Raw genomic sequence first — 27,431 nt, 5'->3', positions numbered from 1 at the left:
TTTACAAATGAGTCAGTTATGAGTGTGCAGATTTAGAAGTGTGAAATAGGCAGCAGAGCATGCTGAGACTGCAGATTGTGAATGAATTAAGTAATTTACATTCTGAAAGTGCTTGGTTTTGGTTTCTAGAAGATAAAATGAATCAACAAGAAATTCATATTCAAAATCTGGTTTTAATGGGCTTTTTTTGATATGCAACAATAAATCTAGCAAGATACTTAAAAGTCTAATGGATCTGAATTTTTTGTAACAATGAATCTGTTCTTATGTTTTCAAAGAGAATATAGTAAATTTAATTTTTCCATAATTACAGCAATTATGATCATCGGTAGAGATTTATTTCTACAGTATGAAATGAAGTAATTGAGCAATGGCTTAATTGTTTAGATGTTAATAGAGAAAACTGTAAGGTAGATGGCCTAATAAGAGCTTATGATTTATGTCTAAAAAGCAAAAGCAGAAAGGTTTGTGGTTCTTTTGAATCGTCACAGAACTGCATTGCTTTGGGATAATCAGTTTTGTTTTCCTATCAGTAGTTTTCCTTTGTAGCTAGAGTTTAATGAAGTAGAAATCTGAATGGCATAACTGAGGGGTTATCTTAGCAGAAAAAATAATTAGTATTGCTTTCCATGTGTCTTTAGGATAGTTTTCTGAAACTGTTTAATTGGAGGAACTGTGCTTAACTTAGCTGGCATTTAATCAGTTCTGTTATTTGGTTTAGCTTGCTGGTGCTGAACTGAACCCTCTATAGAAAATCCTGACAAGAATCAGTGATTGCCACTAATCCCTCTGTGACCTAGAAATAGTCATGTTGCTACTTGATGGAAGATGCTGTTTTCCTATCTTCTCTTGGATTTGATAATTTCATAGATGAATGATAAGGATACAGTTTGACAATACAGTGCTCTTGGAATACAAATCAGTGCAGATATCTTAAGAAACTGTTTATTTGCTATTTTGAGATTATCAGCTGCACAAGGAACTGCATTCCCAAAAGCTGTTTTGCTTTCTTTAATAGGCGCCTAAATCTAATTATTTGGAGAGAACTACCTCAAGATGAAAGAGACAAGTAAGCTATCACCTTTTGGTTTTCTACTTCACCTCTGAAAACCTGGTCATAAATATTTCATACTTCTTTTTTTATCACTATTTCTGTAACTAGCTTGTTTTATTTTTGAATATTTCATGCCTGTACCTTACTTTAAATGAGATATGGAGTAATATTAAACTCTGGGCCTCCTTTTTTCAAGGCTGATTATTTTTAAAGGAAAGGACTTGCAATCCATTTGAATGGTGCTAATCTATTCTTAATCCAGTGTCAAGTTGCAGGCCTTGGGAGGGCAGCATGCCGTCAGTTTTGGCATCTTGTTAAATCTTCTCTTATCCAGTAAAGAGCACTTCAAGGGCTGTTTGTAAAGGCTTAATAAGCACCTTTATCCTGCTGGAAGTGTATACTACACTGGAAGTTTATGTTACTTTAACTAGCTTGATTCTGCATAGCAATTTAGAACACCAGAAATTGTCAACAGGGCTGACATCAGTGAAGTTAGTATCTATTTACTTCATGGGATAATGTGAAGATCAGTTAGTGAAAACTGAATGGGTGGGAAATATTCTAGACAGAAAAATGGGAATAAAACTAGAAGGCTTTAAAGAAGAGTAACTTACTGAGCAAAAAATACACAGTTCTATCATTAATGAAGTGAACAATTTTGGCAGAAACCCATTCTAGCTCAGAGAGGAAGTGAAGGTTGTTAAACGAAAGAACAGCATATAATTAAAAAAAGGAAATAGATACCTATTAATACAGATGAGGAGTTATACTTTGTAGAAAATTGATAAGGTGTCATAAGAATAATTTTATTGCTGGCAAAGGTAGGGCAAGTCGTGAGTTTAGGTATATAAGGAACAAAGAAAACCTAGCAATTGTACAGTCTGTTACTAGAGGGGTATATATTGTTAATATTGATGCATAAAAGTTGAAATGGTCAATCTTTCTCTTCTAAATTTACAACTCCAGAGATAATTGTCCATGTCCAACAAAAGGATGACAACATATTTTCAAATTCTTTAGGAATCTGGGGGGACAATTAAACAAAGCTTTGGTCACAAGACTTGTCAAGGAATTGCCTGAGGAGATCTCTGGTTCACTAGTGTTTGTTAAAAGGTATATGAGATTATGACGGAAATTCAAATTTAATGGAGAAGTGGTAATATTAGGCTTGTGTTCAGAATAGTTGAGAGAAGTGATTCAGTAGATCAGTTTGCTTGACATAGATTCTAGATGAATAATGGATTCTGTTAGTAGGGAACAAAGTCTAGGTAAATAACCATGTCAATCAGCATGATTTCAATGCAAAACAGTTCCTAGAGGAGTAGAGAGCTGAGTAAAGAGAAAGAGTAGGGCAGGGGAATGGGCTTGCCATGGTTGTACACATTGGTGAGACGAACACTTAAATACTCTGTGCAGGTCTAGGTTTCACATTTTTAAAATGTTGGCAAAGTTACAGAAAAGAGCCGCAGGAATAATGGGAATACTAAAAAGAAATACCTTACTACCAACAGGGGATTTAAAGAATTCTATCACCTGTTCTGTTTGGGGTTTTTTGTTTGTTTGTTTTTAATCAACAGTAAGGTTGTAGCTGATTCACCTTTTGTGTAGAAGTACTTGCAGTGTGTAGGCTTAAAACAGGTCTTCAGTCTAGTGGATTTTGACATAACCATAACCTATGAATGGAAGCAAACTTCTGATTGATGGGTGAAAACAGAGCTGAGCATAACTGAGAGAAGAACAAACAGCAGGAGATTCTCTCTTTTGATGTGTTCAGTCAAGACTGATGAAGCAAATCAGGACTTAATGGGTACCGTTTTAGATGCTCTGGATGCTACTTGGCTGCAGCTGCTATTGCAGGAGGGCCTGGGATTTTCATGATTTCTAGGTCATATCTGTAAGCTCTTTGTCAATGTCTCAGATGTTCTAAGGCACCTAAAATGGCATCAGACACCTATGCTCAGCCATTTGATTTGCTGTCTACGTGTCTTTCTATGACATACAGTTAAGCCAGATGGAATTACTTCACTCAACACAACGGTAGCTGAATGAAATGCAAGAACCTGTGGCATACGAAAGACCAGATTAGATGAATCTGATGTTTTATTCTGCCTTTAAACTCCATGATTCTATTTGTAAAGTACAGTAAAAATTAGAATCTCTCCTACATGTAATTACTGATTTGTATTTATTTATTTTCTTAAGATTTAGAGAGGATGGGCCAGTCCAATATAAGCAGAATAAGGAAGCTTTGCTGGAGGCTTTAGAAAACCTGGGATGGCCAATTTCCTATGAAGATGTAATATTGTTAGAAGATGAGATACTGGCAGCATTAACATATAAGCAACAAGCCTCTGATCTTCAGGAAGCTGTAAAAAAAGAAATTGAGAAAAGCTCAGAGTTAAACATTAACAATAAAAAGGTGAGAGATGATTGGAAAGGCAGGCAGACATTTTTCTTTCAAATATTCCTCTTCAGTATTGCCTCTTCTGGCATAATTTAGTTCTGTGGTAATAGCTTATAAATTAGGCACTTAGTGTAATGCTATTCAAATGGATAGAGGAAAGAAAGTAATTAAAAAGAAAGTGATCTGTAATGATCACTTATCTTTTTACAGTAAACTTTTTTTCCTCTCTATCTGTCTGTCTATGTGTCTACCTAACTATTCACACTCACTAGCTCTAGAAAACTACTGAAATACTGTTATTTGGGATGCAGCTTACCCCCATGTCATATGGCACTTGAATAACTTTTTAAAAAAAATGCACCCCAAGGCAATCAGGAAAAGCAGATGAATCTCCTTGGATATACACTTTAATTGTGTACATAGGTCATCTGTAAAGTGTAAATAATCAATAAGACACTAAATGTACTTCTAGCAAAGCTAAAATTTATCCTGAATGAAAAAGTAGACTGCTTTATATACTGTAGTACAGCAAATTTGGACTCTGTTGAATATAGTTCATAAACAGAAGTTCTATGGCTGGCAGAGCTAGAGAAATTGAGCTTCTTAGGAATCAAATCTGAGCAAAATACCTTTATTTCCTCTGCAAGGACAGCTGAAAAAGAAGAGATATGTGAAAGACTGCTATGATACAAGCTTTGTGGCAGTTCATCCTGCAGGTCTGCATAAGTCTACATATACATAAAATACAGAGAAGAAAAAAAGGGTTGTCTTTGGAAGTGCAGCTTCATAGATTAGTAGTCATTTTCTCCATTGCTTGAATTTTAATGGGCTTTTAAGAGTAACTTCATGTAAAATGCACAGTAATAATCTGCAGAAAACAATGAAATGTTCTCTGATGAAATGGGCAACACTCTGGACTTCCATTAGCATTAGCTCCCCTGTTAGATTTTTGCACAGTCTTGAAGAGTAAGGCATTCTTAGGAACTGGCCTCAGTTCTGCATTTTATTTCCTTGCTAAAGATTCAGAATTAGCTGAAAAATTAGAAAAGGCTCTCTGAACTGTGGACTTGTTTACCAAGGGATCGATAAATACTTTGGTTAAAGAGACAGAAGAAGTCTCCTTTGTGTATTTTTCTTGTCCACTTGATGTCAATACCTGCTGAGCTGCTGCACCATGTAACTAACTCTCATCCAGGTTCCAGGAACAGGGAGAAAAGAAACTGCACTGTTCAGTCTTATGGGAAGGATCCAAAGCTGATTGTCGTCACATTGATGGTGCAGCAGCTCAAAGTATCTGTTATTCTTAAAGTTTCAAAGACATTTTGATGAGAAGAATAAACATATCTCATCTTTATACTTTGTTACAGAGATCTCCAGTGGGATCTACCCAGTTCTCAGGTTTAATAGAAATTGGGTTAATATCAGATAAACAAGACTAAAAGATTTCGTAATGTCAAAAGTGATTCACTGTAACATTCCATGATATCTTTATTCTAAGAGAAAAGATGGAGAGGAGGGGTGAGATTCATCTCCATATTCAGACACTGAAATTTCAGTGTCCACACCATGTAGGCCTCTACATACGAACAGGCATCTAAGTCACACTGTTGTGGATGGTGCCCTCGTCAACAGTCAGTGACATCTGAAGAGCTATTCAGCTCATCCTAAAGAGGACATCTACTTCTGCCCAGCTAGAGTGCTCTCTCCATTCCATTAATTCCATTTTCTGCATTAGCACAAAATAATCTAGCTACTCTGAAACTGTAATTGAAGTCTGAGATTTTTTGTTGATCTTATATATATATATTTTCCTGAAATGAACCACTGATTTTACTTGGAGTGCTGTTGAGGAATTTGATCAAATGCCTATGGAAATATATGAAGAAACAAGTATAAAGATCAGTTTAATAAGTTACTTTATGCTGCACTATGGGAAGAGAGAACATACTCTATCATATTAGCTTTTTCTGTGATATGTATGTTCAGAAAATATATTTTAGGTTACAATATTGTGTTCTATCATTATTTTCACTCTTTCAGGATATTCTTGAAAATGATTTGACTCTACCTTAATGGCTTTTACCGTTAAGTTATGTTGCATAGTAACTTTTATAAACATGAATGCATGCGTGTATGTATAAAATCCCATAGAGCACTTAAAAACCTATATTCTGTTTGAATAATACGTAGATCTTCTGCACTGAGTTTTGTCAACAGAGTGTGTGAGTGAATTCTTAGGGAAATCAAAAACATACTTTTAAGTTTTAAAAACTGATTTAATTTTCCCCAGTGAAAAATTTTCTGTATACACTATTGATGCTTTAAAATTCAAAGTACTTACCTCTAAAAAACCAAAGCATCTCTCTTATTCAGTTTCAAGTTATTTCATCTAAAAGCTTCATCAAACAGTGCCTCACTGGGAATGCTGCTGCCTCTGTAGAACTGCCGTCTAGGTAGAGCTGTACTGTGCTAATACTAAAATAAGCTCACTAGGAAAATAAGAAGAAAGAATATCTTCTTTCAGACCTCTAAGTTCTAAAAAGGATAAGTAAAAACAAATAGAGAATTCATCATAAAGCTCATATATTAATATACTTGTTCTCTTTTTCATTGTTTTATATCACTGAGTGAGGGAAATTACTCTGACTGAACTTTAATGCATGGTTGGCCTAAATGAAATGAATGCTGGAGATAGTTGTATGCTTTGTATTATGTAGGAAGCCTGATTACATGATCATACTAGTTCTTTTTTACCTTGACATATCTGTGCATGCATATATATACATACATGTATATATATATATATATATATGGATTAATATGAAGAGGTAAGCTAAGTGAAACCCAAATGAGCACAATATGAACCTGTACTGTGAGTTCTCTACAGTGAATGGGACTGTCCTCTACTTGAAAATTATGTCAGGTATCACTATGTACTACCTAGCAGGTCATGCCTAGAAATATAATGCCAGTTTCTTGAAAAAGACAGTCTTTAGTTTTATATGATGTTCATCCACTTCTCTTTTCACTGAAGTCAGTAACACTTTTCACATTGAGTTGTGGTCTTTTTCATACTACGAGGTCAATTGTAAAAATTTCTCTGTATTAAATTGCATAGAATATATTATGATAACAGAGGCCATGTATGAAAATAAATGATTATGAGAAGGATCATGTTCAGTTTCTGTAACTTTGGAGAATGTATTTGTTCCACTAAGAATCTACATTTGAAAACATTTTTAAGTTCTTGAAAAAGTGGATGAAGATTTTGATGCATTTTACATTCATCTGAAAATATTACCTTGCTAATACATCTGTTTTGGTTATTGATTCACCTCTGCCACCTAATGTCTCAGTACAAGAGTAGCAGAAACATCTTTATGGTTTATGGTTGATTCTGTGTAATTTTACTGTTGCCTTGAAACACCAATGTGTGCTCTCAGACATGATGTGATTAACATTGTGCAATCACTTATCCTGAGTCAACCTGCTTTAGGAGCCTAATCAGAGCAACATCTTCAGTAATTGCTAATCTGCAACTGAAAGGCTTTAAGAGTGAGAGGCAGAAATGCAGATGTAATTAGAATTCTGTTTACGTGGTGGAAAAAAACAGTGAAAAAAGCAGCAAAAAAAATGTGGAGCCTCCTTAAAAGGTTGCCAGAGGTTTTTTTGACTGTGATTTCTGTCTGCAAAAGGGATACAAAAAAGTAAACTGCCAGCTGAAATACATTACAGCAATGAAATAGCTGAGCTGGCACTGAATGAAAATTGTCATTATGAGATGGTAGAAAAATGGCAATTATTCTGGAGGTCTGCTCAACAAAGTAGACTTTTAAATTGCCTGCTGATTTTTTTTACTAAAATTCAAGATAAAAACCCTTAGCTTTTAGCTTTTAAGGGTTCCTAATTATCTTCACAACTTCTTAGAAGAATTAGTAATCCTTTTTGGATGTCCTTGCTACAGGAGCTTTCTGTTTAAGCCTGCAACTGAATTAATGGTCTGGTTATCCTCCCTCTGTGCTTTGACCTTCTGTGGGAGTTGAGCTCAGGCTGCTATGTTTGCTGATATCTGTGAAAGGTAAGTTATGTCGATAGCTTATTGAAAGAGGATGAAGTAGACATCCACCTGCACAGGGCCCTGAGATGGCTGAAGATCCCCTGTGATGCAAGAAGTAAATGTTTTGGGAAATGAGCAAACATATTTAATTATTATCAGATAAAATCTAAAACACTAAAAACTGATGATTAGCTAATTCGAGGAATAATTGTAGATGGTATCTCACTCTATTTATACAGTTCCTTTTGCTGCGCTGATTAAACATGTTGACTAAAACCTTCATCTTCAGGCTGGCACTTGGTTTTGATTTAAAGATATAAAAAATGAGGAATGTATCAGTTACCATGTCTGTGTGTTCTAATAAGTAACTACTTTGACTTAAAATATTGTATCTGGTTTCTGTTTTGAACTTGTCAGGTGTAAAGGTCAGCCATCATTTCTTATTATGATTTTTCTCACTGAATGATAAAGCCCTTTACAACATGACATTTTTACCTTACAGAAGGACTTGTACACTCTTTCCTATCCACCTTGCATTAGAGCACCTCAGGTACCAGGGTCATGGCATTACTATTCTCCAAATGTGGTACCTTCCAGGACAGTTTTTGCATTCTGTTAATGGCCTTTGCATTTTCATGTAAATTATTTCTTTCCCTAAGTGTCATAATCCTGCCTTTGAGAGTGGCAAAGAACATCTCCTTTCATATTAACTCTTTCTGTTTCCGCATATCAATGGACATCAGATTCTGCAAAGAAATAAAGCTGTATTCTTTATGAAGGAACCACTCATTAAGGCTACAGTTTTAAAAATGCTGTTTCCCTCAGCATGAGCTTGAATGTGCAGGGCTTAGCCTTGTTTGTGGCCATGCTGAATGACCACTGTGTGATGAAAAATAATCTAAAATGATTTATAAATGTAACATAAGTGTTTTGTAAAGCAGGTTTATTTGGGTGGGAAGGGATCTCTAGTGGCCCATGTAGCCTGTTCTTTTGTATACAGTTGATTTAATTATTCCTAATGAAGTATATACAGCTGAGTCTTAATTCTATCCGAAAATGGAAATTCTTTACCTCCCTTGGCAGTTTCTTCTATTTCCTGATGTCCTAATTCTCACAATCCTCAATCTTCCTCACTGTTTAATGAACACTAATAGCTGTTTGTTGATCTCTTTTACATTTCAAATGTTTCCTAAATAGTTTGGCATCTCCTCTGTTTGTCCTTGTGCATCTTTAGGGAGAAGAAAGTAAAAAAAAGCATCACAAATTGTGCAACAACAAAAAACGTATGACTAATTTTAATAATCATCTAAAATTGTTTGGTTAAATTTTCCATTGTCATCAATGGAGTAACCTGTTGGACAAAGTGTGTAGCTACAAAATGTTAGTTATGCTCACTCCAAAAAAAAAAAAAGGACTGTGGTCTACATAGAATGGGCTTGTCGACACCAGTTAAGGGAAAATCGGTAGTTGTTTGGCACTGTTGATCTGGAGGAATGAGGGTTGTGTTAGTAGTAATGCTAAAGTTAGGACAAACATACTCAGAGGTCTGTGGATAGTCTTTCTACCCATTCTCACTTATGGTAGGAAAGTGCAACAACAAATCTTTTTTGGAAGTGAGTTTTAAAATACAGCAGATACTGGCGGGGGAAACAAAATCTGCTCCACTTCATATGGTTTATTGCATTGGCTTCAGTGGTTTAATGCGTTGGCTTCAACGTAAGAAGAGCTGAACAACCTGGCCTCAGTGGAAATCCCTGTGAATCAGATGGGGCTCTTTTGTAATAAAGCTAACAGATAACTTCATTCCAGAAATGGGCACTGGGACTGTTGCACCGAGCACCTCAAGCTTACATTAGGCAGGAAAGATGGGTTTGAATTTGGACAGTGGCTCTGAACCACCTGAATTCTGCAGTACGTTGTGCGTGCTTACTCAGTCTTTAGTACTGGGGTTAATGTGGAATGCTGGATGTTGCCCAAGTTATTAGTCAAGCATTACAAATTAGTTAATAATAAATATTCAGCAGCAGCTGTCCCTTTGGAGCCTGAGGAATTAAGTGAATGGTTTATCCAAATGCCTTTTTGTGTTTGTGGAGTTGTAAGTCTTTGCACTCAAATCAGCCTTTGTTAGGTTATACTTCAAACAGCCAAGCACTGTGAAGAGCCTTCGTTTTAGACTGTGTTTGAGAAACAGGAGTGTTGGTATAGTTTATGTTCTATAGAGGTAAAGGATAAAACTAGAAAACAGACATATCTCCTGTTTAAAATATCTCCTTGTGGTTTTTTTTTTTTTTTTTTTGAGTTTGTTTATTTTGGGGAATTTTTTTAGTGTTGTTTGTGATTTTTGTGTGGGGTATTGAAAAAGTCTGGGGAGAGAGGAGTTCTTGAGAACAAACAATTTAGTCAAAGTTATTCCTGTCTTTTGCATCATTATTTTCTGTTAGGGCAAATCTAGTATCAAAGTCAAATGTACTTTAAAGGGAAAAAATGTTATCAAACAAGGAAGCAGGTCATACTCGCCCTAGCAAGTAGGGGTTTTTTAGAGGTCTATGTGTCATGGTTTTTTTTCAGAAACAAAATTTATAAATGGAGTGTAGATCTGTGGAAAAGTTTGATTTTTCAACCATATGATTTTGTGATTCAAAGGAGCAGTATTAGAGACAGATGCTTGCAAATTGTTTACATAATGCGGGCTAATAAATGTTTTAAAATTTAATGGGGAAACTGAATGATTTATTTAACTTTGCATTTGCTTATAATTTATATTTAGAAACATTATCTTCAGCAGTAATTTTATATTTAGAAACATCTTCAGCAGTATGGAGGGAATAATATACTGTTATTCAGTATTTAATTTCATACTGTTGTAGCAGATGTAAGTTACATTGTGATTCTAGTTTATTAAAATATTTCATTATCAGAAAGACAACGTTTTTGTATCATCAGTTTTCTTAATTTTCTCAGGAAACTAAAATGTAAAGTATTCTTTCACATTCTGACAAATACACATAATTCCCTGATACTCTCAAGATCTGCTGTAAGAGAGATGGCCTGAATAGGAAGAAATTCTTTCTTCTAGAAAAAAAGAGATTCAGGAACATGACTTTTTTTTAAAGGCAAATAACCCTGAGACCCCATAAAGTGGTAAAGTGAGATATAAAAGGCTTTAAGGTAAAAGAACATAATGACTTGCAAAATCAAGTACTCAGAAGCTCAGAAAGGCCAACAGTATATTTTTTGTGTAGAGCCAATTGTGATTTATGATAGTCTCCAGCTATTTTTCACATACTGTATTTTCCACAACCCTTTACCTCCGTCACTGCATGGGATGCATAGCGCTCTTTGCATTCCTGATTCAGTTAGTGCTGAATGTAGTCACTGACTGCAGTAGGAGTTGAATCTTTCCACATATGGCCACCTCCCTTTCTGTTCTCACTATTCAGCGTGTGGCCCCAGTTCTTTTTTATAGTGTACCATGCATACCATTCATTTCATTTTATCATTATAGTATCTTAGTCTTTTGAAAGAATTTGTCACCTTGTTTTCACAAAACTCCTCGTGATGTAAAATTGTGTTATTATCCTCATGTTGCAGATAGGGAAGCAAGGTAGACATTGACTGAGACCAGAATGATAAGGGATTCAGGATGTCCAGGCTGAGAAATGTAGCACATTGACTTTTCTGAGAGCTGGTCATTTTAGAGCAGTTCATCCTTTCCAAACCAAATGTTTCCTATTGCAGTTATACATACTAAACACTGCCACAAATCAGAAAATTAGGATCTAAATTCAACCCATCTCACTTTAGGCTATAGCTACATTAACATCCTTGATAGGCTAGATTGCCCTTTGGAAATTTCTGTCTCTATTGAGCATGAGGGAGCCTGTGAAATTTCAAGCCTTGTTACAAATCACTGAGGTACATGGTCCTAAATAACAGTGCTTGAGAAAAAGAAATTGCATCTTTTATGACACAGTGCTGGGCTTTGAGCTGACTGGTACCCTTCCAAACAAACTTAAAGAGTTATTATAGATCTATAAAAATAATAGCTTGGTTTTCAATAGTGGTGAAAAGAAAAATCATTAGGAATGGAACGGAGAAAGCAAAGATCAGAAAGGATTATGCCACTGTGTACATCCATAGTGTGCCTGCATCTTGAATACTGGCTGTAATTCTGGTTTCCCCATTTCAAAAAGGAACAAGTAGAACAGGAAGGTTACAGCAACTGGCAATAGGAATTAGGTGAGGTTTGGAACAGCTTCTGTATAAGCTAAAACTTTATAATAAACTAAATAGTCTGGAAAAGAGCTGGTTGAGAGGGGAACATGGTAGAGCTATGAAATCAGGATGTATAAATGTGAATAGAAAATCAGTATTCACTGACTTTTCCAGTATGAAGAATAAGACCATCAAATGCATCTAGCTAGTGCCAGATTCGAAATAAAAGTGCTTATTCGTGCACCACACTGTTAAGCTGTTAAACTCCTTGCAGCAGGACGGTATGGATTGTAAAAGTTGACATATATTCAAAGAAGTCACACAAGAAGAGTGTATCATGAGCCATTAAATGCAAACACTCTTCTGCCTCAGAAAGATCCTGATCTATGAATTACTGGAGTCTGGGAGAGTATTCAAGTAAGAACATGCTTGCCCTGTTCTTATACTCCTCCCTGCTATTGGCCTGGACCTCATACAAGAAAGCAGCTGGGTGGATATTTGGTCTTGACTCCATACACCTAGTCTGTTCTTAAGAATATCTCAACTAAACACTTATAGCACTGAAAAAACCTGAAGCCAATTGAAAAACATTTTTCCCATGGAAAACATTTTAACAGGGAATAATACAAAATATCCCAGAGAAAATTTCATCTGTTTTTCAAGAACTTGTGCATCAAAAAGACTGGCCAAGGAGAAAGATTTTTCATCTGGAAAAAAATAATTAATTAAATTAAAGAGTTGTTTGGATCACCAGCTTCATTTGTGAGCAATTCAACAGTAAGTTGTGTTATACTGTGGTGGCTATGGTATACGTTATGGGAGCTATAGTCTGGGGAGTTCCCCCCCCCCCCCCCCCCAAAGAAGAGAATTAACATTTGAAGAACCCAGACTACCAAGGCAGAATGATATACAGTGGTGGCTCTAGAAAATGTGGTTTAATATTTTGCTAAGCTGAAAAGTTTTAAAACTGCTGAAAAATTTAATTTTGAAAATCAAATGAACTTTAAATATTTGGTAAATATAAGTTATAGATTGTAAATATGCATTTTGTCCAGACAGAAGTTTCAAGATTTTCTTTTTACTTTGGATTCTGTATTTGACTTTTTTAATCAGTCATTCCAAATAGTATGGATACTTTTAATAAAAGAGCTTTGTCATGAAACCCCACCTGTCTGAAGGAAATAGATGTGTATTCAATGTTCACTTATTTTGCAAAATAAGTAGATTTTTCCTTACCTCATTCTTGGCAATCCAAGTTCATAAAATTTTTCCTAGTAAAATAGCAGCCAGAGTCATGATTCATTAGGGTAAATTTTTACCTGGACACTTAATATACACATTGTTATGACCATGTAAAACAGGATTTTATAGTGAAAACTGTTAGGTGAGTTTATCTGTGAGTGCTTACTGTAACAATAGCTTGGTCTACTTATAACTATTCTGAATATTTAAAATAATTAATTTTACTGTGAATTATTAATGGAGTTCATAACATCATATTGCATAAATGTTTAGTTAATTCCAAAGGATAGGTACAGCCTGACTCGCTAGTTACTGTGAAAAAACATATTTGTATCAAATTACAGAAACTTGAAGAAGAAGCTGTGAAGTCACAGTCTAAAAAAAGAGAAAAAGGCAAAGTACTTTTGACTCTCAAAAGCCAAAAGGTGATTGCAAGATCAGATATCACCGGATTTTATTATCCAGGTAAATATTTTTGTTTGTATTTTAAGTATTTTTAGAGTTTCCTAGTACCAATAAAACATTACTTTTGGTCATATTTAGCTAGTTCAGTTTTCATTAGATTTAATATTACACTTGCATATTCATGAAAAATGAATATATGTATTTTGTGCATGCACATACATGCATTTATAAAAAGACACATTGTGTAAGGTCCAAACACTATGCAGATCTGCTGACAGGTTTATAAAAGAAGAGTATGGGAAGAAATGCTTTTCAGTACCTGACACACATTTTAAACTCGATGAGAGTACCTGTTTCCTCTTCTCTGATGCCATGCTGGCTTGTTTCTGTTCAGTGTTTGGAAAAGGCTGAGCTTTTGGGTTTGCTTAAGTAATTCATCAGATGTTTCTGCCATTTTGTTGAGTTTTAAGCCAGAATGATTGTCATGTAAAATTGTGTATTGTTGTTTCATTAAACAAATCAAACTAATGCAGAGACTTTGCTACAGGAAAAAGAAAGTACTTTGGCCAATTCCATTATCTTCTTGCATTCTTTTGGGTTGTGGATGTTTGAGCTTGCTCTCTCTGCCCATATAAAAAGTGTGACCTGAGCCAGAGTAACTGCAGATGTGGGGTGTGCGTGCGTGTGTGTGTGTGCATGCGCGCGCATGTGTGTAGTGGGAGAGTCCATTATTTTTACGCTACCTTGACTTGTTTTTTGTTTTTCTTTGTATTTTTACCTCTGGTAATAGCTTGATCACGTCAACAGTCAGGCAGCTGGTAGGTTCACGAAGTTCATGCCTGGGCTAGAAAATTATCTTTTTTTTTGGTTTTGTAATGGCTGTGTTATTAAGGATGGTTACTAGGACTGCATTTATTCAGGCACAAATTTCCCTGTTTCCTTAGCACAAATTATGCCAGCTAAATGAAAGCTAATTATAAATGGAAATGAGGAATGTATAGTACTGACAGACTGTGTCTGATCTCAGTGACATGATATAGTTTATAGGATTTTTTGAAGTTTTCCAGAAGGGGTAAATACATAATAATTTGAATATTTTATTATGTTCTTCTTTTAGGAACTGTAATAAAGAATATCAGTTCTACCCATGCACTTGTTAACTTTATCCATGGGGAGACCTGGACTGTACCTGTGAAGTTCATAATATCTGTAGGAGGTACTATGCCATGTCCATATCTGCAGGTGAAGAATTCTATCTTTTATGGTAGCAAATATGCATTGTTAACTTTGTCCCTTTGGTCACAGATAGACTAAATAATACCTCTTTTTATGTTTTGCACAAATTGATTTATTTTAGAGTCTTTACTGACAGCAATAGCTCTGTTTTGATGGTATTTTCAGCATGCTATTTTTCATTTGTTTAGAGCATCTTTTCATTATAATCCTATTCATTTGCTTATCAGAAATCTATATTATTTTCTTTATAAAACATGACCATTTGGCCACCTATAGAGCAGATGTATGCTATTTCCCAGCAAAAGAGTTTCCTACCAGGTAGTTTAAGAATCAAGGAGAGCCTTTTATGTACAGCAGGTTCTAACAATTTATTTATCATAGCATAATTTAAATCCAGCAAATAAACTTTTACTAGCCCTAAGTAACAGTAATGGAAAAACCTCTTCTTATCCCTGTTCTGTTTTTCCAAGTTGATCAGTTGACTATCTGCAATCACAATTCTTTTTCTTCAGGTGATTCTTATTTAAACAAGAGAGAGATGATGGATACAGAAAGCAGTTTTGTAATTATTTTGTTACACTTGAAACTAGAGACGTGTTTTTTCTCCCTTGAAATGAAGTCAAATCCTGAACAGGTGGTTCCTGGTATTCTGTAAGGGAAGCATCCCGTTCTGGAAAAGATCTGCAGAATTTCGTAGAAATTCTGTGCTGATTTAAAAATGGTTCTGTATACGTCAGTTACATATGCTATTCTTTAAAATTTCTAAGGTTGCTTTAAAGCTTGTTATAAATGTATGCATTTGTACAAAGTTCAAGGGGATAAAAGAGTTGGAAGAGTTTCCTCATCCTCATTCTGTCCAGCTTGCCAGCTGAGCCCTGGTACATTCAGTAGGGCTCTGTCATGTATTTTTTGCTTTGTGTTCTCTTCCTGATCCAGTGGAAATTAAGAGCGATCAGTACCTGGGAGAACCAAGTCCTTTATCTTTGCCTTTAAAGTTTTATATTAAAAGACTGGAACATGCTAGAATGATGATCTGTGTAAAAATCTCAATATTTATCTTTTATGTCTTGTAAAACTCACAAGCTACAAGGTTCTCGCAAACCAATACTTTTGTGGTGTGTAGGTTGGAGACTATGTGTTTGCCAGGACTTGGACACAGACTGGAAATGATTATTATGTACCTGCCATTGTTATATCAACACCAAAGAGAGTGGAAACGGATAATAAACTCTACACAGTTCTGATGTTCAACAACAGGAAAGTAAGTAAACCTGTAAGAGGAAACAAACTTGGCAGTGGTAGTACAGGATTCTGGTTTTGATGGTGGAGATATAATTGGCCAGGCTAAAGAGCTTGCTGTCCCATTCCCTGTCTCCAGCTAACCAAAGTAAGTCAGCTTTCAGGTTTGAATGAAAAGCTCTCTAATATAATAATCTATGTGGTGGCTTTCACAAGCTCCATGCTGCTAAAATGAGAAACATAGGGTTTTTTTATCACATGCAGTACAACATTTATTCATTTCATTATGTTTGTTTGTGTGTAGGCCATTATGATAATTTTACTGCATTTTTTTCATGGTGCATTATTGCACTTGAAACTTTTTGTCTTCATCATTTAGATGCTGATTACACCTGCATTAAAGTGGTTGGATTTTTTTACCGTTTCCAATATTTAGATTTAATTTGGATGAATGTTGATTGTATCATTGCAGGAACACTGTGTAAGAAGTGGGCTTATTAAAATCAGCCAAACAAAGTATGCCTTTTCCTGTCAATACATAAGAATGGTGCAGATGGAGGATTATATGATGTGAGTATACTTGAACCTAACAATATAAAACTTACTTTATGTGAATCCTAAATGTTGCACTTTGGGCTCAACTGTACCATTCCATATCTAATACTCTAACTACTGTCTTTGTGAAATGGATTATGGTTTGCTCTAAACATGTAACCAAGCGCTTAGACCCATAGAGCATATGGATGAGAAGAATATTACTTGTCTGTTCCACCATTTTATTACCTGGCAATTTGTTGTCCAGTGTTTCGACAACATTGGTGGGATGTGTTGGCTTGAAGCTTAGCCCTAGGAAGTTGTTAAGAGAATTGCTGAAAGGCGAGATGGAGTTTCTGTTTGTTGTAGAGCTCATTTTTCTTTCAAGATTTTTGCTGTGATATAAAGCTATGCATTAAATTGTAAGTTGTTTCTAGAAAATTAGATCTTTTATTGGGCTTAAATCTGGGGAATGATAGGGAGAAAGTATGTAGCATGCTTTGAATATGAGCTCCTACTTAAGTTCTGCAGAACTTCTGTAGAACAGGGCTAAAATTTTCTGATGTGAACAGTGCAGTGAACCTGCAGTGGTTCCAAGTGATTGTGGATTACTTTTTCATTTTTTATAAAGTTCTAGTTTCATCCATTTGAAACAGCATTGGGTTGTGGTAACTTCCGGAGCACCAGCTGTCTCTGATAGTTACCAACATCTAGGGATATTTCCCAGAACACAATCTCAGCCTACAGCAATTTGTGAGTTAAGGATTTTCAGAAGCAGAATTGGAGTCTCTGTATTAAACAGACCTTGATGGCTTATTCTTCCACAAATTTGTACAGTTACCTTTTTGAACCCATGTGAACTTTTAGCATCCACAACCTCCTGCCAGAAGGAGCTGCACAGTTTCCTCTACATTTTGTGTGAGAAAACAGATCCTTTTGTTTTGAATATTCCATCTGCTTTGACATGCCATAGGTATTCTAGATTGAAGGGCTCCCTCTTTATCCCCTCTGTGTCAATGCAGTATTGGCACTGCTGCCAAAGAGTTGGATAATCCCTGTCAAGGGAGATTTCTTCCCAAGAAGCTACATGAACAGGACAAATCCCACCATTAAAGGTGGTTTTAAAACTTCACTTTTACTGAAATTTCTTAATACGATTATCAGTGTTAAAAATGATATCCATGGCTAGGGTACCAGTAGTGGGTGATCTATGGATTCCATGAAAATAACAGAAAGGACCAAAAAGCAACACTGATACAAGCCGTAAGACAGTGGTTCTCATACAGTTTCTAAGAGTGATTCCAATGCATTTTGAAACTCCCTCTTCTGTCACAGTGCATAAACAAATAAATATCTCCAATTTACTGAGCAGAATCTCTAATCTGAAAATATATTAATGCTTTTTTCCAGGCCAGATGGCCTACATGATGGTAACCAAGCCTGTTTTCACCCAAAAGTAAACCTTAAAACCATGATCTCCTACTTAATACATACAACCAGTTGGAAATAGACAGATATATAATTGAGCTGTCTTCTAGGAAAATCAGTAGAAATCTTTCCCTTCCACTGAGAGTTGGATTATATTCTAAATAAGGTACCTTATTAATAAAAGATATGACTAAATGCATAAGCAATAAGAATGGCTTCCTTTCTGTATGCTTTGTTTCATGATTGAGTGCTTTAATATCAAATTTGATATTCATTCTCCAAACATAGACTTTATTGGCAAGCTGACTTGCCACTGTTATGTACAAATGATGAGAAGATTGAGTTATTCACTGGCAAACAGGAATTCTTTGGAGAACTGATTGAAGTGAATGCACTAAATTTCTGCAAACTGAAAATAATTGTACTCATTAGATCTAAATTTTAGATGAAGTGATATCAAATCTGACAGCTGTCTGGGTAAAACAGTATGTGAAACTACATATTTAAGTTTTACTAACTGTAAATTTGTGTGAAGTGTATCCAGCTAGTAAACATTGGTTTGGTCATGTAAACACTGGTCAGTTGGTATAGCAGATGACTGAAATTAAATTAATGAAATGTAAATAAAATATTCCCAAAAATATTTTTCCTGCAACACGAAATAATGGAATCTTAGTTAAGGCATTCATTCTATCCCCTGTAAACTGAACGAAGTGGAACAGTTCTTAGCATGCCCTGAAACAGAGCATAAATTTTGCAAGAATAATTATTGAACATACCAATGTCTTTGTTGTTTTAAGATCTAAACTTGTCGCTACATCATTTCTGGCTTTTTTCTCTCTGCAGTTGAAGCTTTTAGAAACAAAGCAGAACATTTGAAATGACAATTTATGTACTATTTTAATATAATATTTGCATTGTAAAATGTCTCTGAGAATAGCACTGTTCAGATAGACCATCCTTAAATTACCCCTATTAAAGGCACATGAAAAGTACCTCGAAGTGATATTGTTTCAAATGATATTACTTACATCTGATTACTAGTGTTTTAAAGAATCTGAGGCCCAGATACACAAAGGGACATTGTGACACTCAGGACAGTAACACCTGAGCATCTGGCAGCTGTGAAAATGGAATTTAAATGCCTTGGCTCCATGGATGCAGAGATTTATAGCACATAGTGCAGTGAAATGTGTAAGGCAGCAAATAAATGAAGGGAGAATAGCATCTAAAACTGAGACTCTCTTTTAACTTAGATGCCCACTTACAGCCCTGAAGCAGGCATATTTGAGCATTTGGGATTCACAGGCCCCTTTGGCATTGGATAAAATACATAAAGAGTTTATCATGTAATCTTTAGCATATAGGCAGCACATACCTTACCCCCAGGGACCTAGGTCAAGTGCATTGATGTGCCAGCAAAGACTTCAGTGATCAGGACTGAACCACAGTACTCCATTCTGCTGCCAGAATCACAGCATCTTCCTCTGTGTGCTCCCGGCTTTATCATCTACTGCAATATATGTCTCCCCATTTTTTTCCATATTATATATCATCTCTGGTTCTGCTGAATTTTTAGCCTCTTTTCTAAGAATTGAAGTCTAGAGCTTTTATAGTTAACAGCATTTTTAATTTCCTGCTTCTTGGAGTTATAACTCTACAGTAAATCGTTTTGTAAGATATGAACAGACAGGCTCTGACAACTTACTAATTCAGTAAATTCCCCTGTAACATTCTCAGCTAGTTTTTTTGAGTTCTCTGTGAAGCCACATATTTGTAATGTGAAAACTCATTCCTCTCCTGCTGTTTAACATGTGACTTTAGTGTCAGGTAGACATACCTAATGTCCTTTTCTGGGCATTGGCTGCGTTAACTCAGTGGATGCATCATAAAAAGCCAGTACTGACCATGATTTTACTTTAGATTTGTTTCTTTTTGTAACCCATCATGAAGTGCTGAATGATTGTTTTCCTTTTATGAGGTGTGCATTCAAAGCCGTTAAACAAAGAATTGTGTTTCATTAGTTACCCATCTCTTAATCAGTTACTATATAAGGAATGCTATGGCAGCGCTTTAACCCAGATTAAGTTGGAGTTTCCATTAAAGCCCCTACATTTCAGGGGGCGCGGAAGTGTACTTCCAGCTGAAATTTATTATGTGAAGCATTCTAAAATAGACACTTACTTTCCATGTCATACTTCCCAGGGGGGAACAGTGCAGCATATTGCTCATCAGTGAAGGCGCATTGAATGGGAACATGCTGACACTGCTGATAGTAACAAACACAGCAGAAGCCTAAGTTCATCAGAAAGGAAACAAAATGATTGATGGCAATTCTGGTATTAGGAACTCAAATAGAGAGAGGATTTTTTCATGCTAGGCCCTGCAGAAGTAGGGACTAAAAAACAAGGGTTAGTCTGGGCTTCCCTGTTGACAATCCACAGTGCACATAAATAATTGTATTACATACATAATTATAATATAAAATATGGTGTATATATTTTAATATATCATATATTATAGATAATATATAATTATATATTTATATATTGTAATTATATACAATTATATATAACATATATAACGTATAATATAATAATTTTATTGTATTACAATAGCACATCTAAATCTTCAGCTGTGGGTTCTTTGGGATTGTCTGTTTGATGTTTGCTTGTGGTGCGTGCTATGGGTCATGCTTAATTCACTTGTCTTTAGAAGTACTAATACAGCTCTTCTCATTTTAATATCTGATGCTAGCATCTGTTTGGGTATTTTGCTGTCATCACAGTAGAAAGAAAGAATTGTGACAGAACAAGCCCTCTGCAAATGTAACTAACAAGTTGCATGTGCAAGTTAAAACACTGCAAGCTCTGGGCCCACATCATAAAAGGCAGATAGTTGCCCAATCCTTTTGGAGTCATGAGGGGTAGATAGAATCAGGGACTAGATCCAGAAAGGTATTTAGGAACCTTTCTCTTACTTGATGTCAGTAAAGTGGAGTGCCTAAATACTTGTTTCAATTTTAGTTACCTAAGCACTTCTGATAAATTGGGGCTGAGTGCAGTAAAAGGAGTCATCTCTAACTGTATTTTGCTACATAACTGTTCTGCAAATCTTAGGAATCCAAGCAGTGGGGTAGGCATGGACTGTCTACGAGGGATATGAAGGGTGCAAGTTCTTGTTGAATCATGTTAGAATCAAGATTAACAGGAACATTTTTTTAAGAGAAAAGGTTATATGCAACAGGTTAGCAAGATATACCCTATCTACAGAAATAAGAGAGAAACAATACATGCTGTGTTCTAGACTAGTCTTTACTTATATTGTAACTAAAAGGAAAATGGAATTGTAAGACATTTATAGCCTGAAAAGTGGTCAAGAGTATGAAAAGCCCTTCTCTTGTCAGCACTGTGAGGTGCAGGAGAAGGTGCAATCTATATAATGTAAAAAGATGTGAAATAGTATATGGTATATGAACTTAGTGAACTTCCTTCTCTGATTTTCTAGCCTGGACAAAGAGACCAAAAAGTACCATCCTCACTCATCTCTGGAAGATGAAGCAGGAGAAAAAGCAAAGAAAAATATTGTGGAGGAACATAGGGGAAAAAAGAAAAAGAAGAGGAGAGCGGAGGACAAAAGACATCCCAAGGAGAGGATATCAGACTCCGATGATCTTTTGTTTATCTCCGGGAGGGAAGTAAAACACAGAGGAAGAAATTCACTGCCTAATGACGAAGAGGAATTTGAAGGTAAAGAAGTAGGCTGTAGAAAAGTATAAATATTGGGATTAAACAGATCTCATAGGCTTTTTGTTTATGCCCACCCAAGGAACCAGGGTTCTGCATTATCATTTCTGGATGTTAGACCAGCCTGCTTTTAAGTGTCCTACGTGATGGGGTTCTACCAGGTTCTTTGGAAAGCATTCTTCACACTGATCATGCTCAGTGTATTTTTCCATAGTAAAGGAAAGAAGTGAATAAAGCATTTTCTGGCATATGCTAGGTTAATTTCCCTAACATTTATAGCAACAGTGAAGATGCAGTAGTATGAACCTTAGTACCTGTTAGCAGGCAGAGTATATATTAGGGTTCCTGTACTATTTCTCACTTGTGCTAGCTAGATTAACGGCATGTCTACACTGCAGGTGTTAAATTAGCATATATGGAGTTCAGTGCTTCAGAGGTTAAATTGCTTTTTGTGTCTAAGTTAACTCAGTTAAAGCTGACAGCAGTATCTGTATTCCATGTTACTCTGTAGTACATGCCTGGGCTAGTATAGGTATGTTCTCACATGCCACAGTCAACTTACCATTTTAATGAGCCTACTGTCAGTGGAGTGATAGAAGGATTTTTTTCCATATGTGCTAGTCGTACCTCCTCATACCATTTTAACCATACTCTCAACATCATTGTTACTTATCTACTCCATTCCTAAAGCAGTGGACTATAGATTCACTCAATCATCATTTTGTCAAGCTACTTGAATTGACTCTTCTGAACTTATCTTCTAAGTTCTCACTCATCTTTTGATGATTGTCTGCAAATTCCATTTACTTTGTTTATACCAGGCATTTAGGTGCCACTGTATTTTAGGAGTGGCCTGGTCAAACTTATATGAGAGTAGAGGTGCTGAGCTTGTCCTGTAGCTGTATGAGACAGTAGCTTCTACAGATAGAGATGCTTCCCTGGGAATGCTCAATTATCCTTAAACTCCTCCCTTTTGGACATCCTGAGATGCAGATGTTGAGTAAATGTGAAATCAGCAGATCTTGTTACTGATTCCATGCAGGTTGAAGGACAGATGAAATGGGGACAGTGGTTATCTATCACTTTGATCCTGCCTTGCCTTGTCAAATTTGCTGAGACCTGGTCACATATTATCTATCAAGACTATTCTTCAAGATGGTATGCAGGTGGACCATGCTAAAGAGTGTCGCCATCTTCTTCCAAAGGCACCATGAGCATTGTTGACTCTTTTGATTAAATTTATTTCTATTTGCATATCCTTCTGTGTCTCATCAGAGAGGGGAAAGTCAGAGTTAGCAGAGATGTTAAATAAGACTGTGTGGATATCCTCACTGAGTTTAATCAGATACCTCCTTATCCAGTCTCAGTATGTGATTGTGTTTTTATCCTCTTTGGGTATAGATATTTGTCCTGTTTTCAAACTATGCTAGTGCTTTTCACAGTATTTTGTGTATACAAATTTGTAAGTCATATCAAATGGGTTACTAAAATCCTGACATACTCCTCTGTTTTAACTGAGTTAATACTGGATTTTAAAGAGCGGAGAGAAAAAAGAAAACAAATTTGTGTGGCATCATTTTTTCCTTCTGCTCAAGGTCCAGCTCTAGTATGAGAATACTTCACATTCACAGCCTGACAGTCCAGTGTGTGCTGAGGACCAAATTTTGTGAGATTCATGTATACAAGTGAACACTTACTTTCAGAATTAGTCATATTTAATTATACTGATATGAGTAAGCCATAACATTAGTGAGGGGCTGGAAAGCTCTATTATGCTAGTGAAATGTTTGGTTTTAGCCTCTGTGGACCAGATACTAAATGTATTAGCTATCTAGCAATGCACACAGGCCCTTCAGGAGTTTTCATAGTGCTCAAACAAGGCTGGATATTTAAGGTAGGAGCGTAAATTGCTGAAGCTTATACAGTCTGTTTTCATTTTCAGACATTTATGTAACTTTGAAATCTACTTTGTTGCCTCTTATCCACTGGACATGCCAATGTCTAGGTTACATGTTCAGACTGTCAGAGCGCTCTCTTACCTGATTTTCCTGGAAGTTTTTTATAGGAATTTGTTATTTCTTGATTGTTAATGTCAAAAGCAGATTTTTTTAAAACAGAGTTAGCATCTCAGAGAAATATTTTGAACACCTGTAAGTGCCATTAATAGTTAAAGCTAATAACTTTGGTAGCTAAGTGTCTTTTACAGTAACTAGGTTATAGCCATTCTTTAAGGATATCTGAAAGCAGTCTATGGAAATGGGAATTGGCTTATTTGAAAAATGCATAATCTTCCCACATATTCCTCTTCTGTAGTATATAATACCTGAATAATTTGGATATCTTTTCATTTTCACAAAAGCTCAATAGTACTGATCTATTTGCCTGAAGTGAAAGGTTTTTCTTCATAATTATAAACAGTAGTTTCCCCTGTATGTTAGTATGCATGCAGTGTGTTAAAAACTTTTAATGCTGTCAGCAGTTCCTGCATTTACCTTTCCAAAGGTTTGTCTTATCACACTTATGAACTCTCCATACATACATATTTTTTTAATTGGATTGGGCTGCGTTTTGTAACTAGTCTGTGTGTTAGTGAACATTTCTTCCTACAAATGGTTCCATTGACTTCACATGTACTTTTCTTTAATGCTATACAGGGAAATAAGTTCTCTTGAACATGAATGAGTTTTGTGGAATACAGAGATGGATTTTTGTGCTTAGCAGTGTGAATTCAACTGTACAATTCTCATATAGGTTAATGAAGCCTTATAGTGCCACAGTGTTTTGGGTTGGGTGTGATTTAATGGAACATTCGAGGAATTTTTGCAATCCAGTCCATGCTCATGTTAAGAGGAATCAACAATCCCTTCCTATTGTTTCCACTCAGGAAAACACCGTTAACATAAATTAATAAAGATTAAATAACTGCATTAGATAATTAGTGTATATTAGATTCATTATTGTTTTAATGTGTAATTTTGTCTTATTTATTCCAGAAATGCTACATTTAACACATTATTATTTTACTGTGTATATCTATTGCTCCTATTCTGTTAGTTAGTTCTGTATGTTTATATGAGTGTAAATGACATCCTGTCAACCTCCCACAGACTTCTAGTGGGCCAATGTTTCTTTATCTAGGTAACTCTAATAAAACTATTTGACTGAAAAAAACAAGATCACAAGTATTTATTCTCTCATCAGTTATTGCAGTGATTTTTTTTAGAGACGCTTTAAAAACATATATTTGTTTGCATAGAAAAATTCTCTCTGCCTACTATCTTCTCTCTGTTCTACCCAACCCCCATTTAGTAATGCCTAAAATCAGTGTTAATTTAATGTGATTTCCTTGCTAATTAGACTAAATCACAAAAAAATTTTGAGTAAGGTACAAGTATGATATGCAGTAGTAAACTGCAATGCCTGATGCAATAGCAAATCATAGCTAGCAGAGCCCAAACCTCCTTTTTAATTTTTAATGAGATGTGACTGGAAGCAATTACACTGATAATTACTGTAGCTGCCAATATGAGGTAGGTGGGAGACCTTTGAAAATTATCTTTTTCTTTCTTTTTTTTTTTGTTCTGGCAAATGCAGTTCCTTTGAGTAGGGTTCAAGAGTTTAACAGCTGTGGCACGTGGCAGCCTCATGAATTAGCTAGATTTCCCAAAGTAGGATTTTGTATTTTTGGGACCCACTTGTTTTCCAATCTCATTTTCCAGATAGTTCATTCAGCATTTGGAGAAGGCTATCATAATAAAGCAGTGTTCCCATCTGTTGGTCATGGCTCGTTTAATAAGCAGTTGCTGTTGATTCATCTATGCTTGCATCTGTCATTTACTGCAGCTGTGTGTTGTTAAGGGCTCCCCAGCAGCCTCCAGATTTAGCTTTTGTTTTTCTGTTGATAGCATGTTACAACTTGCCCAAAGCCACCTTCTCCCCTGTCGGGATTGTCCATTCACCTAAAGAGGGAAGTGTGTTCAACTGGGGTCATCTGTTTTTCCATAAAGAATGAAATTTGCAGATGTGTCAGGGAATAAAGCACAGTTTCACTGCTATATAATGTGTTGGGGTATTTTTTTAGGTGTGGGGGGAGGAGGCTAATTCTTTCCAGATTTGGATAGCAAGACCAGAATGGCTTGTTTCAACATCTTGGGAAGGTATATAGACAGCATGTGCACCAGCTAAAGAAAACAAATAGTTCATGAATTGTGGGTGATGGGGAACACTCATTTAACAGTACATCTTTCATTTTATTCAAGGGAATGGTATGGCTGCAGTAGCTTTCAGTATTTTAGTCAAGCAGTGTTTTTGAAGCACAGAGTGCAGCCAGATACTTTCAGCTTTCAGGATGTAGTCAAGACATTCCCTGCACCTCACACACAGAAACTTCAGATTCCTGTCTGTCAGGTTGCATTTGCCCAAGAAGAATGAAAATGTTCCTTTTATGTGTCTAAATGCTGATGTTGTGCATGTGTAAAACAATTTTCAAAGGCATGGTTTTGATTTTCAAACCCTCAGCTTCAGGGTTTTCAGTGGGAGCTGTGGATAATCAGCTCATCTAATGCTGATCATGTCTCATACTCTCTATACACTCAATGTGTGGTGTTGCTTCTCCACCCTGTATATATCAGCTTCAGATGCCTCCCTCAGTTTTTTCTACTATACCACTGTGTATTTTATATAACCATTTAAAACCAAAAAACCCCCCTGAAGAAATATATAAAGCAAAACAGAATATGCACTTTTGTTTAGTCTGGTTCATCCTATTTTCTTTCTCCTATTTTGTCTTTCCTCCTGCTTTTGGTCTTTTGCTATCAATTCATTATGCTTGTCATCTTTCTGTGCCAGGCAGGTTGCTAGTGGTAGGTGGTCTCATTTGATATGATCTGATGATTGATATGATGCCCACAAAGGTTGGCATATGAGTAACAACAGATATAAGCCTAGTTTAAAAGCTGACAGACAGGCCAGAACTAGTGAGGGTGAAAGAAGAAAGCAAAGCAGTGAAAATACTCTTTACACAGGACTATTGCTCTCTTATCGTAGTCACAGAGTCATCTTTTCGGTAAGTTTCAGGATGTGAGTATGTGGTTCAACTATTATATTCGAGCCCATGGCAGCTCATATTTTCTCTCACTAAAGAGTGCCTGTTCTCCCCTAGCATCTTCTTTCTCCATTTATTATCCTGCTGCTTGTCAAGGTGTGGAACGCTGCTCTTGCCAAGCACTTCAGCTCCCAGCTCACCACAGTGTCCATGTTGTTCTCACAGTCCTGCCGTGGAAACCTCGTCAGAGCCTGGCTGGAGCAACACCACCAGTCCAATCGCAGGCAACGTGGAGAAGCAAGGAGTGGCAGGACAGCCTTGGCACTACTGCATAGAGCATTAAGAATGCATGATGAAGGAGCCTGTGAGGAATAGATGGGGCTGCAGATAGGGAATATTTCTAGCACTGTGAGATTTTATTCCTTGAATCAAAAATAAACTGAGTAATTAATGCAAAATTATTTATGATTTTGCAGACTTATTTTGGAGGTATGGAAAAGTGTCAGAGATTCAGTTGTGCTGCTGAAAAATATCCTTTGGGTATCTTTTGTCTGTAGACATAATAGACCTATTTGATTCATTAACCATGGGTCTTTTTTCACAAAATGTCTTTTTTCAAAATGCCTTTTTCACAGACTCATTCAGAAAGGTATCTGGGAAGACTTACTGCTGGGACCCTATCCAGCTTCCCACTGGCACTGTCTTTTATGAGTATCTGACCTAAAGCTTTTACACTGATGGGGGCTGTTCCATGAGTACACAGATGAGGTGCTTTGCCCATGAGGACTATCCTCTTGATAACACAGATTTAGATCAAGGACTGAATT

General features: G+C 36.1%; 1 protein-coding gene across 6 annotated transcripts in view; it reads left to right on the top strand.

The window, feature by feature from the left end:
• VWA3B (von Willebrand factor A domain containing 3B) overlaps positions 1–24,725 on the top strand; it is a 101,163-nt gene extending 76,438 nt beyond the window's left edge. For all 6 annotated transcript variants that reach the window (XM_064502004.1, XM_064502013.1, XM_064501987.1 and 3 more), the window contains 8 exons: positions 1,019–1,069; positions 3,257–3,473; positions 13,317–13,437; positions 14,495–14,619; positions 15,737–15,874; positions 16,325–16,422; positions 21,322–21,563; positions 22,603–24,725. In XM_064502004.1, the coding sequence (XP_064358074.1) occupies positions 1,019–1,069; positions 3,257–3,473; positions 13,317–13,437; positions 14,495–14,619; positions 15,737–15,874; positions 16,325–16,422; positions 21,322–21,563; positions 22,603–22,607 (997 nt within the window). In that variant the 3' untranslated portion in view covers positions 22,608–24,725. The remainder of the gene's footprint in view (positions 1–1,018; positions 1,070–3,256; positions 3,474–13,316; positions 13,438–14,494; positions 14,620–15,736; positions 15,875–16,324; positions 16,423–21,321; positions 21,564–22,602) is intronic.
• The last annotated feature ends 2,706 nt before the right edge of the window (positions 24,726–27,431 follow it).

Source organism: Dromaius novaehollandiae, chromosome 1, assembly GCF_036370855.1.
Source record: "Dromaius novaehollandiae isolate bDroNov1 chromosome 1, bDroNov1.hap1, whole genome shotgun sequence".
Lineage (NCBI taxonomy): Eukaryota > Metazoa > Chordata > Aves > Casuariiformes > Dromaiidae > Dromaius > Dromaius novaehollandiae.
Note: the sequence above shows the minus strand (reverse complement) of the source record. Positions and strands in the feature narration are given on the sequence as shown.